Source organism: Elaeis guineensis, chromosome 1, assembly GCF_000442705.2.
Source record: "Elaeis guineensis isolate ETL-2024a chromosome 1, EG11, whole genome shotgun sequence".
Taxonomy (NCBI): domain Eukaryota; kingdom Viridiplantae; phylum Streptophyta; class Magnoliopsida; order Arecales; family Arecaceae; genus Elaeis; species Elaeis guineensis.
The window spans coordinates 34,735,367-34,749,884 of NC_025993.2; the positions used below are offsets into that span (position 1 = coordinate 34,735,367).

At 36.3% G+C, this 14,518-nt stretch overlaps 1 protein-coding gene across 2 annotated transcripts in view; it reads left to right on the top strand.

Moving 5' to 3' along the window:
• The window catches only part of LOC105032170 (serine/threonine-protein phosphatase BSL1 homolog), a 76,898-nt gene that overhangs the window by 12,594 nt on the left and 49,786 nt on the right, over positions 1-14,518 (top strand). For both annotated transcript variants that reach the window (XM_073252749.1, XM_010906537.4), the window contains exons 6-7: positions 4,447-4,546; positions 5,700-5,769. In XM_073252749.1, the coding sequence (XP_073108850.1) occupies positions 4,447-4,546; positions 5,700-5,769 (170 nt within the window). The remainder of the gene's footprint in view (positions 1-4,446; positions 4,547-5,699; positions 5,770-14,518) is intronic.

A 14,518-nucleotide genomic window follows, 5' to 3' on the forward strand; every position in this document is an offset into this window, starting at 1 on the left:
AACTCTAGGTGTCAGCTCCAAAACAATTGAATCTATTTTACTTCATTCATAAAAGTTGTAATTATAGGAGATTTTTGATTTGATGTTTAAGAAGCTGATCAATGATGTATTGGTCATTTTAAAAGTCAAAGAAGTAAATTAACCTTAAAAGATGGATATGCCACCAACATTAGTTTGTAAAAACTTGACATGGGTTTGTATCTTTACCATTGTCTCAACAAACATAAACCCTAAATTTTGATAAACAACCTCTAAAATCCTCTAAATAATGAAAAATCAAAAATGGTATCCAAATGAATCACTGAGTTACCAACCCATCCTAAGGGTCAAGACAAGAGTGACCTGGTAGTGTCCTGTCCATGCTTTGAACTGATACTATTCTCTGTACTGGCGTTTAAACCTGTATTAATACCAGAGGTGCAGCATATATTGGTTGAATATATGACTAAGCTTATGTTCATAAATAAGCGAGGATTTTAGTGATAGTGTCTAAATATATATGGAGCAATTCATATCATATATACATAACATATAACTAGGAAAAGATAGAGTAGCTACCCATAATGGACATAAATATCTTTTCCTCTAAAGAGATAACTAGGTTGGGACCCCAAATATCTAAGTACTTTGATTTTAAAAGGGTAGGTTACACTGCCATTAAGTGAAAAGGAAGGGTGGATTGTTTGGATTTTAGTATGAAAGGCACAATATTTATTGATTGAATACATGAACAGATTTATGTTTAATTATTTACAAACTTTAGGGTGACATTGCCATCAAATGAAAGTGCATTTTATGATGAGTTGAGTAAAAAAAAGTTAAGAGACATCAAGATTAAGAAGAAAACAATGCAGTAGTGGTGTACTGATGTGATGCAATGACCCTTGATTGAAAATATGGTGAACTTGACATACCCAAGGAGGCATGCACGGTAGCAGGGCAATGGTAGTAGTGGTGTACTGGGTGGACCTTAGTGAGAAAAAAGTAATAACTTCGGCAATGCAGTTGGAGGCAGAAAAATATTTGTGGGAGGAGCTGGCTTGAGTGCAACAGTGGATGTGATTACAAGACTGGTGTCTTGTTGCTATTAATGCGATTATAACTAGATTGCTAAGAGTTAACCAAATAATAATACTGATGGAATAGCTACCTAGAAGTAGAAACCTCAAAGGAAGAACAAGAAATCCTTAAAGTGGTCCAAAAGTTCGAAAGCATTTAGTGCTGTGCTATGGTCAAAAGCTCTGAGAGGCAACAATTTGTGCAAATTAGTCTTTTTAGAGACAAATTCAACAAGTTTTCTTAGATGCAACATAGGGAGCTATGAAGAACAAAGCATAAATCCTCACAGGGAGGTTCATTAGGAATTGATCTAATCATGGATTCAAAAATTTCCTGGAACGGGAAAATACAATCAGTATTGTATCACTCTGATATGAAACTGGCTCTCGTACAATGGCTGAGATTCTGATATCCTATGTACTGGTGACCATACTGGTCCATATCAGTATGTACGAATGTTAGCATACCGCTCGTACCTATATGTACCATTGTAACTATATGGACCATATTGGTGTGTACTGATAGTTTCTATTTTTTTTTTCTGAATCTACCAGTTTTGATAGATTATCAATACCAGTATCATATCATTCCCATTAGAAAAATAGTACAAGATCCACTATCAGTTCTTAAAACTTGGATCTATTAATATTATTGTAACAACTTAGGATCTCCCCCAAAAGGACGAACCAAGAAGGTGTTATTTGGGTTCTTTGGCCTCATACAAGTACCCAAGATTTATCTAGCGTATAATTGATGTGGGACTAAATATATGCTTGCACAGATCCTCACATACTCTCTCATTTAAGTCTTGGTGTCCTGGCTAGGCTAAGGGTCAAATCTAATCAAATCTAATCACAAACACCATGACTTGCTCGTGGTCAATTCCAATAAGGGCCTATATTATAGTTCCTCCTAGTCTACATAGGTTGTGGCCAAGTTCGTTCTGGTAGTATTTTGTAACAACTCAGCCCAAACCCAAAAATGCTCGCTCCAAGGTGCTATTTGAATGCTTTAGCCTTGTATAAGTATCTAAGATCTACACAATACATAACTTATGTGATGAAACACATGCCCACATGAGTCCTCACCAAAGTTCGCTATTTCGGTATTGGGCCCTGTATCAACGGCAACTTGCTACTGTGTTGGTATGGGGCCGGTTCGGCATATCGAGTGTCAATATGCCCCCAGTACGGCATTATTGGTACTAAACTGCTAGGGATGGTGTGCCCCGAATTGTCTAGTATGGTACAGTACGGCAAACCTTGGTCCTCAGCTATTTTTGCTTCATTATGGTACAAGCAAAGCAAGGGATGTATGTGATATGCATTTCATTACTTAAAAAGGCAAGGAGATAGTGGGTGTTAACGTTCCCTTGCTAAACAACTATTTGTTGTTTTCATCATGAGCCTATTCGCTCTACACATGCTAGTCGTACTTGGCCTTGGCAAAAGGCTAACAAGCGTCGGTGCAAGGCAGGGATGACCAAAGTGAATATGGATTGCAAAAGCATGATTTACTTTTGAATCACATATTCCAAGTGTAGAATTCATCTAACCTAAATGGTCTAGCATGCCTTAAACTATTAGGAGAACAACCATGCTAACACATATACATACAAAGTAATTGGTCATATGGACAAAGAATATTCAACTTTTTTTGCTATTAGGGATATATAACATAAGGGATACTCAAAAAGTGATCTAAGAAAGTAAAATGGAGGAAGAAAGTGGCAAATGAAGAGGAAAAATTTTTAAGAAGTGCAAAAGAAACAAAAAAAAAAACAAGGGTTCAAAGAAAGTGCAATGCAAGGGGAGTTTGCATCAAGGATCGCATCCCTAGAGATCATATTGTGAATGCAAAACATTTTTTTAAACAATAAACACAGATGGTTTGGGTCCAATAGGAAATTATTTAGTCATGTAAATTCAATTTACAAGATTCAAACTTTCCTCTAACTAGATGCCCAAGTTGAGTCTAACTATGGTCTTCATAGTTGAACCCTTTCTAGATTAGTACTAGGATTTGCTGTACTGTACCGAACCAATATGGTATAGTACAGTTTAGTACTAGTGCGCGGTATGGGGGGTGTACCGATACTCGGTATGCCGAATCAGCCCTGTACTTATATAGTAATAGGTTAGCTAGGTTAGCACCGATACCGGGCCTAGTACCAAGATGGTGAGCCTTGATCAGTACCATATCCACTTTGTTCACTTGGAGATACCTTTATAGTTTCTTCAAACCCTAACTCATATAGGAAGATGTGTGAGAGAGAGAGAGAGAGAAGGCCAGGCTAATGTGACCCATCTTTCCCTTCATTCTAGGAGGGGCCTCAGAAGACTCTCATTTTCAGCCGACCACTCCATTATGTCCTAATAGTATTAGGATAGAGGCAAAGAATATGCCTGGGAAGGTTGGTCTCCTTTCTCTTCTATTTATGTATCCTTTTTCTCCCACGATTTATAGGAGGGAGATGTGGGCACTTTATAAGTGGGGGGCCTCCTTTCTCACCTAACAACCTGGTGCACACATTAGGCTTCATTAAAGAAAGAGGCACATGTAGAGATATAAGATGTCTCGCTGAGTCAAAAACCATAATAACATATAATTCTTTGTTAAATTGTGAGTGGGTGCACAAGTATATCTGGGTGTGGGTGCAAGGTAGCAGATCTCCCAAAGGAATATAGAATAAGATGCAGTCACCGATATGGTGATAATAGATAAAGGAAAATGGGTGTAATATAGCCTAATATGCATACACTTTTTGTATCCACAAAACAGAGCAAGATTTCTACCATCCATGAGGGTTTAGCTGTGTGTATCTGGGTACGTCCACTTAAGGTTGGGAATTTCGGATGGAGGAGATGTTTGAAACCCAGCTGGTAAGAGACTTCTCATTATTTTCAACAGTTTAAACTTGTGCAATTAGGAAACAGTCTTCCAATTTCTCCTAGACCTGGAAAGAGGATAAGCAAAGAGGGGAGAAAGCATGGAATGATATAAAAAGCTGCATTAAATTGTGGGACACTTGTTATAATTCACAGAGCTATATTGAATGTATGACAAGCATATATGGACAGGCAAATAATATCTCATTTGGCAAGCTGTAGCTTGAAGGCTGTTTCTGGCTAACCCGTTCATGTATGATTAACCTTCTTCTTAGTAGGGAGTTGTGACATTACTTGGGCCGTGCAGTTATATCTATGCCGGTATGGCCAGAAAATATTTATTTAATAAACGTTACCTCATGAAATTTCAACTTGATTTAAACATGACTTTTCATGGTCCTTTTCTTCATAGTTTCTAGTTGCATTGTCTTTTTTCATTATTTTGGCTGTGGTTTATTATTCATTTTATATGGTAGAATAACACATGCATTTGGTGTAGGAAAGAGGTGTCTGTCTGATGACTGGGCTCTGGACACTGCACAGAAACCCTACAGATGGCATAGGCTTGAACCTGAAGGAGACAAACCCTCTGCTAGAGTGTGAGATATGCGTTCTAGATTAATGATGTGTCACTTGGATATGATCTATACATATCACTGTCTATTTTGTTATCTGATAACTTGCAGTTGGACTGAAACAAGAAATTGGCCAAGTCTGATATGGCTTAAATTCATAAGATTCCTGGGGTGTAGGTTCAAAGATAATTATGTTGGATTCAAGAAAAGCAAAGAAATCCTACTCTAAAGGATAATACTCTTCTTTATGCTGAACAAAAGTTATTGAATATTTTTTTCGGAAAATAATGAGAAATAAAAAAAGATATGCTTAGGAGTTAGCCAGGGCTTTTTCAGTGAGCCTTATGAAGGAAACAACAGAGAGGGAGGAATAGATTGTTCACCAACCATGGAGTCTTTTCCCTAATCATTCTGTATAGTGTTAGCAAACTTTCAGAGTATTACATGTAGTTGGTTCCAGCTATTGTGACAACTGGTCAAATGGTGTGAATGATGAAGGAAGCATGTAGTTCAAAACCAACATCTGTCAAGATTACTCATTGCTAGCTAATTAATTTAGTAATATGAGAAGCAAGCAAAGAATGGATAATGTAGTAAAAAAGTTGCCAAATATTGGATTGTGCAGTGGACTCCATTATTGCTACTGATGTAGAACAGAAACTGGTGATTGGCCGGCAACAACGGCCTGATGATTTGATCCCACAGATTATTAACAACCATTAACATCCTAACTCACACACAACAAATTCATATATTACTAAACTCAATATTTAGAGTACATACATACATTACATACATTACATACATACATACATACATACATACATACATACTCAATCAAGGATTCTAATAATGTTCTCGGGGAACAAGGCAGATTTGTTACTTTAAGACTTTAAGTACATGATGACTGAAGTTTGTCTTTACTCAATCAAAAAGAGTGAAGTTCTTTTTTTCGATGTATATATGACCACAACCATCTTCTATTTCTTGATTTTATCATGTGTGACTCCTTTCCCATAATGAAACAATCTGGTGGAGTTGTATTAGTGTGATATATCTGATGTAGTTATTCTCTGTTCCTACCCTCCCTAAAACTGCTTGCTGGATGTTTATCTATTCCAGCAATACTAGTTTAATTTTATATGGAGAAGGTAAATTTTTCGATATTCTTCTGCAGATATGCTACCGCTAGTTCGCGATCAGATGGCTTGCTCTTGCTTTGTGGTGGAAGAGACTCTTCTGGAATGGTAAACCCATATATTTTCTTTACTTAATGTTTATTTATCAGTTAAAGGATGTTAACTTCAAACAATTAGGAAAGATGAAATTATTTTCTGTTTCTTGTCTCCCATTAGAAAAACCACTGCAGGAGGACTAATTTGGAGATTCCTCTAATATATTTGAATCATATAAGTCAGTTCATGAAAGGAAAAAAAAAATGATCTAGTGCCCTCGGTTGTCAAGTCAATGTTGGTGGAATCTACAATGATAAAATGCTTTTTGGGTTCAAATATGTTGGCAACAGCTTAAAATATATGTTTAAGTTAATATTTATTTGTTTCTTCTAATTTCAAGTAATTGTTAAGCTTCCGTTGTTGAAGTCATTCTGTCTGCCAAAAGCACAGAAGATCATGTTTGCAGTCAGTCTAGTGAATACATGATTAAGTTTGCTTCTAGGATTATCATCCAAACTTCCTTCTATAGACTAGAGTGTAATTTGACTAACATTATTCATTGGCATGACTATAAATGAAATGGAGCAAATACTTGCTAAAATCTTGTTTTATATCATTGGTTAACTTCTAATAAACTGCATGCATTCTACACTTATGTAGGCAGGTGGACTGGGCCATCCAGAGTGGATGTAGTAAACCTTGTATCTCTTTGTCATTTGACTGGAATGAAGTTTCTAGCACAAAATATTACTTGCACTCTATCTTTGTATCTCTAAGTGTGTGTTTGTACATGGCTGCATATGAGTTAAAAATGAGAAGAGATGGTAGAGAGAAAGTGAGGGAGAGTAGAGAGAGAGTAATATGAGAAAGGGTGATAGGCCAAAATTAATTTTCTTCTAACTTACACCTCTATTTATATTGATGTTATTACATAAATGCTCACATTGTAATCGCTGATTTTACTTCCTAATTACAGTATTGCGGATTTTCTCCCTAAGCATAGCTGACCAGAAATATATGGGTCAATGGTCAACCACTCTCTAACTACAGCATTGCAGATTTCTCTCTAAACGTAGCTTACTAAAAATATATCAGTGAACACTCCCCCTGAAGATGGTGCATAGATATCTCTCATGCCCATCTTGCAAACAATTGAATGAAATACCTTACTGCTAAGACCTTTAGTCAAAGTATCAGCTAGCTGATTTTTTGATTTTACATAAGGTGTACAACGTAGCCCCTCATTCAACTTTTTTCTTTAATGAAGTATCCATCTATCTTGATATGCTTTGTTTTGTCATGTTGAATTGGATTGTGAGCAATATAGATAGCAGTCTTATTATCACAGTATAGGAGGTGAGGTCCACCATTCCCATTTTCAGATTTTGCATCAACGTTTTAAGCCACAAAAGTTCGCAAACTCCATATGCCATTGCTCTGTATTGTACTTCAGCACTAGATCTCGCCACCACTGGTTATTTTTTACTTCTCCAAGTGACTAAGTTTCCTCCAACAAGTGTACAATATGCTGATGTAGACCTCCTATGATCAAGTGATCCAACCCAATCAACATTTGTAAAAGCTTTTATTTTCAAGTGGCCGTGGTTCGAAAATAGTAATCCTTTTTTGGATGCTGATTTCAAGTATCTTAAGATACAAAAAATAGCATCTAGATGAGTAGAGTGGGGATCATGTATAAACTGGCTTATCATACTAACGGGATAGGCTATGTCTAGACGAGTATGAGAGAGAGAAATCAATCTCTCAACTAATCTTTGATACATCCCTTTGTCTACAATTTCTCTGTCACTACTCTTGAGATGGTGATTTGGATCTATAGGAGTTGCTGGCTAGCTTGACTTGCAACCCAACATACCCATTTCTTTAAGCAAGTCCAAGATATATTTTCTTTGAGAAATGAAGATACAATTGTCTAATCGAGCAACTTCAATACCAAGGGAATATCGCAACTTATCCATCTTTTATTTCACACTTCTTAGTTAAACTAGACTTCAATCTGATAACTTCTCCAGAGTCATGTCCTGTCACCACTATATTATCAATTCAATATATACAATGAGAACAGTGATATTCCCTTTGTTATGTTTGATGAATATAGTATGATCTGCATTACTTTGATGATATCTAAAATTAATCATTGCTTTGCGGAATCTGTCAAACCAAGCTTGTGGGGATTGTTTGAGACCGTATAATGATTTCTTCAACTTACATATTTTGCCTCCTGTTTTCTGACAAGAAAAATCTAGAGAAATCTCCATATATATTTCGTCCTTTAAGTCCCGATGAAGGAAGGCATTTTTAACATTCAATAGATGCAATTTCCATCCTAGGTTTGCTGCACAAGAAAGAAGAACCTGAATAGAATTTATCTTCACAATAGGAGCGAATGCCTCTTGATAATCTATTCCATATGTCTGAGTAAATCCTTTTGCGGTGAGTTTTGCTTTGAATCTCTCAATGGTCCCATTAGCCTTCTATTTGGTAGTGAAAACCCACTTACAACCAACTATTTTTTTTTCGATGGGAGAGTGATAAGCTTCTAAGTTTCATTTTTTGCCAATGCTTTCATCTCCTCCATCATAGCTTCTTTCTAATTAGGATCAGCAAGTGCTTCTTTCCAATCCTGAGGAATAGACATAGAAAACAAAGACGATACAAAAGTTCTATAGGAAGGAGACAATGAGTTATATGAAATGAAATTAGATATGAGATGTTGAGTACAATTTCGAACTCTTTTTCTAATAGCAATAGGCAGATTAATATCATCAATGATTGGTTCATAACAATTTGGAGATAAAACATGGGACTTACTAGGAGTAGGAGGAGATTGTGGTACAACTAAATCTGAGGATGGCACTTGACTAGGTAGGGGTCGTACAGTGGCTTTATCTATCTGTTTTTTGCAAGTGTATGTTTGTAGGTCCTTTTTATTTTGGTTTGAGTACCTGCAATTGTTATCTTTCTCTCCATTCACATTCTTTTGTTCCTTCTCCCCCCCCATTTACAACTTTCTCCATCTCCTCACTTCTGTCTGATGAAGTAGGTGAGGAAACCCACCATGACGAGGATGAAGGAGACTATTCCACTGTGACACTCCCCCTGAAGAGACGACTTAGCAAAGTAGGCTTCAGTTTCTTGAAAAGTGATGTCCATACTAACAAACAAACATTTTTCTGGTGGGGGGATAACACTTGTAACCCTTTTGAGTTGCTGAGTATCTAATGAATACACGCCTTTGGGCACGTGGGTCAAGTTTGCTTATGGTTCTCCGGTGATAATGAACAGACCAAACACAACCAAAGACCTTAGGAGGAATAATAAAAGAATAAGTACGTTAAAGGAGCTCACAAGGAGTTCTAAAATCGAGTACCCGTAATGGCATCCGATTGATAAGATAAGATGTAGTAAGAACTACATCTTCTTAATAGGTTTTAGGAACATTCACAATAAACGTGAGTGACCTTGCGACGTCCAATAGATGCTGGTTCTTATATTTAGCAACACCATTCTAAGTTGGTGTATCCACACAACTTGTTTGATGTATGATGCCATGGTTACCAAGATAATTTTAAAAAGAACCATCTGTATATGCTGTGTCATTATCACTTCTCAAAATCTTAATTTTTGCATTAAACTGCATACATACTATTTTATAAAACAACTTGAAACAATAAAATACTTCATCTTTGCCATGCAACAAATAGACCGAAGTAGTATGACTATAGCAATCAATAAATGTAACAGACTATCAGAAACTAGATTATTACACAACTTGACTAGGACTGCAAACATCTGAATGAACAATCATAAATGGTGCAGTGCTTTTATTATTACTAGAAGGATAAGAAGTTCGACCGTGCTTGGCGAATTCACAAGCATCACAAAATGAAGTTTTCTTAATACACTGCTAAAATAAAGTAGGTAATAACTTCTTCATAGCTCTAAAAGATGGATGACCTAACGCTTGGTGCCACTGAAGTAATTGTTGTTGAGTAGGCATTAAGGACTTGAGGTGGGAAACCTAGTTTGCAACACCTGTACTGGTTGACGAATTAAGACCAGTTTCTAGTAGATATAAGCCATCTTGAACCATTGAATGCATACTGCCCCATAATGTCTAGTATAGGGCATATCATACCGTATCGGTCTCGTATTGGTATGCCGTCTCGGAGCGTTCCAACACTATCGTACCGTACCGAACCGCATACCAACATTACAGCAGGATTTTACTGGTACGGGATCCTGTATCGAGATGGTGAACCTTGTCTTGAACCCTACCATAGCCAATCATTCTTTCTATATTCAGTTTTTGAAAGACACAATATGTGGGATAGAATGAAACTTTACAATTCAAATCTTTAGTGATTGAACTAATTGATAGAAGATTAGTAGAAAAATTATGAACATGAAGAATAGAGGACAATGTCAATGTAAGAGTGCAATGAATAGAACTTTTCCCGGAGACAAGAAAAAGAACCATATGCTATACGAGCTTTATTTCTATTAGAAGAGGAAACATATGATAAGAACTCGTGTGAAGAACCAGTAATATGATTGGAGGCACTGGAATCTATGACCTAAGGTTAGACTTACCAGACATGGAAGCATTAAACGCATTAGCTAATGTACTTGTGTGAGCAAGATTAGAAGTGGAAGATGATATGTTGGAATCAAGCTTGGCTATCAAACATCTGAGTGATTGCAACTCCTTCTTAGTGAGATTATTAGTGTCTAAGTCTTCACATATATTCTCTTTTACCTCAGATTTATGAGCTTGTGGTCGAGCAGGTCCAGCTCGTTTACCACCACATCCTCTAGTAGGACGGCCATGTAATTTCCAACAAGTCTCTCGAGGATGTCTTGTTTGTCTACAATAATCATATTTCAGCCTATCTTTATTAGTAATTGCTTGGTCACTATAATATGTTTACTCTTTAGTTTCCTTCTGACTTGAATTTACTACCATTGCAGATCTTTCATGGGTAGTAGTGTTCAACATAGCATATCTCCTACTCATCTCTTGCTGTACAAGGGCATAGGTTAGTCTCAATGAAGGAAAAAGATCTTTTCCAAGTATTTGAACTCTTATCTGGTCATACTCCACATTGAGCCCAGCCAAAAAATCATAAAAATGCTCCTATCAATCATTTTCTGGAACTTGACAGCATTACTAGGTCGATCAGCTTGAAAATCTTAAAAAAAAAATCCAATTCTTGCCATAGGATGCTAATCTTAGCAAAATACTGAGCCACAGTCATCTCTCCATGTCTAGTCTCATGAATCTTTTTCCGTAGTTCATAGACTTGAGCATCATTGTCCAATTGCAAGTAAGTTTGGGCAGCAGCATTCCAGAGTTTCCATATAGAATCTAAGAGTAAGTACCCACGAGCAATGTGAGGTTGTATAGAATTGATGAGCCAAGACATAACCAATGAATTCTCAGATTCTCATTGGCCAAAAAAGGAGTTATCAGCTGCAGGTCTCTTTTTCTCCCCAAAAAGGAACCCATACATACACTGGGCCTCGATAAACAACAAACAAGATCGGTAATTGTTTCCATCTAACTTCATAGGACTGATTTGAAGAGAGGGGTTAAGGGCTGCAGCCCTCCTCTCACTGCCCTCACCAACAGAGCTGTTAGAATTACCACCGGTATTAGCTTCCGACATATCTCAAACACCATGGGAACGATCAAGAAGGAAAAAAATACTCACAGGGCCAGTCTTGATAAGGGTTCAGATCAGAACCATGCTCTGATACCAAGTTAAAAATGAGAAGAGATAGTAGAGAGAAAGTGAGGGAGAGTAGAGAGAGAGCAATATGAGAAAGGGTGATAAGCCAAAAATTAATTTTCTTCTGACCTATACCTCTATTTATATTGATGTTATTACATAAATGCTCACATTGTAATCGCTGATTTCACTCCCTAATTACCGAATTGCAGATTTTCTCTCTAAACATGGCTTACCAAAAATATATTGGTTAACCACTCTCTAATTACAGCATTGCAGATTTTCTCTCTAAACATAGCTTACTAAAAATATATTTGTCCACAATATGCAAATGTCTTTTGTCATGATATACCATACACTCGAACAAATGTTTATATGCAAAAAATATCTTGCATGCTTTTGATCTCTTTTTTGCTGTCCACCTTGTCCTTTGTGACTTTGTTTATGTAAGATTAAATTAAGGTAGTTTGATTTAATAAAAATTTGGAAGGTATTTCTTTCAAGTCTGATTATCTTGCTGAATTGATGAAATTAGTTCAATCTTGCTAGATTAATGGTTATTTGGTTATACTTGTTAGTTCTATCTCTAAGATATGTGCCAGAGATATGTAATAGTAGAATAATTCAGTTTAATGCCTCCATCAAATCCTAGAGCATGATAGCATGCACAATTTTGTAAACACTATGATGTGACATGATACGAAAGGAGACCCTTTTCTGTATGTATCTATTATAATTTAAAATGTACAAATCAGATACATGTAAAAGAAACGTAAAGGTCCCAGAGGACTGATAGAGACTAATATACAAACAGAAAAAGAAAGTTTCCAGATGACTGATAGAGAGACCAAATTAAGATTCATCCCGTGTAACATAAAATCTGCTGACTCCATCATGTGCAGTAGAGTCCAAATTGTTTTCCTCCTGAGAACATAGGCAAAAGAGAAGTATTTCTTCATCTATATCACGAACCTAATCGAGATTAATAGCAAGCTTCCTAACCATCTTTGCATCTTGAGCACAAGTAATAAAATTAACCGTCCCTGTTTTGAAAATAGTGTTGTTAAGGAGGAATTCTCTAGCATGCTTTAAGGTTTCAGCTAGGGCATTTGCCTCGTTGCATGAAGAATTGGATACCACCTAGAGATTGTGACTTTATACTGTTGAATCTCCTCTTTGAGTCCTGAAGAACCAGCCTGATGGAATGTTTACTATCAAAGTAGGCCTTCAATCTTTTTCAAGATGGGGGCTTTTTGCACAATCTGTGAGAAAAATGAAGCAAATGAATCCAACAACTCTACAACTAAGTTTATAACCATGTTGAAATGCTCATCTACATGGAGAGGCCAAGAATCAAAGCATGCTGTTCCTTTTGATGCTTACTCTTGGTTAGTCAATGGAATAGATTCTAACTTTGGGAAAAGCTTCAACTTCTGTCTTTCCATATATCTACACTACTGCTTATGAGTTAAGTTTTTAGGTCCAACCTTTGGGAGAGCTTGATTTGCCTCTATATGTCAAAGAAGGAACATGCATAAGATCAAGAAGATGGGAACAAAATCTTCTACCCACCTCTCAGTATTTAGTTTTTTGGTTTCTCTATGCTTTGATGATTTGATCACTTGGGAAATTTTTTGAATTTGGCAATTAGAGTGCTTGCATTTTTTGGTAAAAATGACATGAATCTGGTCTAGAGGGAACGGTGGATCCTGCCATTCTAAGCCATTGAACAGGGGTTACTGGCTACACCATGACAAAAGGCAAGTTGAAGAGGTCTTCAGGGGATAAACATTTGATGTTCCATAGCCCATGCCTGTGGTTGCAACTGAATTCTAACTCAATGCCCCAAAATCCTTGATTTAACTTTCTCGCTTTTAGTTTATCCAAATTGATAACAAGTGTTTAGCATTATGATACTATGTTCTGAACATCCAGTATATTGACAGCTCTCAAGAATTACTATGAATAGGAATATAAAGTTTTTCTTTGGACAACAACGATTTTATTCTTTTTCTTGTTATATCTGAACAACAATCATTGTTTCATAAATGTACACATTTTCTACCAAGTTTAACACATCTTTCAGAGTAAATGCCCTCAAGAAGTTAGTATATTAAATATTGAAATAGTTGAATAAAAATATTATCAGAATTTCTGGAATCCTCTTGATTATATCTTACATATGGTTAGAAAGCATTTACACCTTCCTATAGAGACTTCAATACATAATCACAAATATGAAAATGTTCATGTGTGCATGCGTGTATATATTTATGCTTTGTTGAGAAAACTCATATGTATTTATATAAATGAAAAACATTTATATGTTAAGTATATTGTTAACGGAAGCCAAAAATTTTGAGAAAAAGGTAGATCACACAAGATTCCCTACAAGGAGTTAAGAGTTATTTAGCATGAGCCTCTTAGTAAAATTCACTTGAGCTGATGAGAAGTGATTTTGGTTAGTTTTAAATGGAGCCAGGTTACTTTTTGCTCTTTACGTTGAGGACAACTCAGCCCTTCTAACAGGTTGAAATATATGAGTAGTTACTCACTTCAATACTTTATTTGTGTTAATAAGGTTTTGTTTATTCAAATGAATCTCACGGAGGTTTTGGCATTAGAGGTGGAAACTGGTAAATGTTTCAGTTAAATGGCAAAGACTAACTCAATTTCAATTCAAAACTAGCAAAATACTTTCCTACTCTACTCCGTATCTACTATGCTGATTAGCTAACAAAGTTTCAGATGTATGTTGGCTGAAACAAAAATCTGTTATGATCTTTGGATGCCACTATATTTTGTTCTATGGATAAGTGTTGTTTTTTTTTTTTTTAATTTTTTTTTAGACTGTTGGTGGAGTACAATATGCAAGTCAAGTTCATACTCTCTATTTCGATGTGAATGAACCAAATGGTCTAAATCAAGGTTTTCCATACTGTGCCGAACCGGCCGGTACATCCCGTATCGTATCGGATCGGCGGAAAACCGACACAATTCGGCCGATAAATTCGGTACACCGGTGGTACGGAAGGAAAAAATAGAAAAAGTGAGAAAGAGAGAGAGAG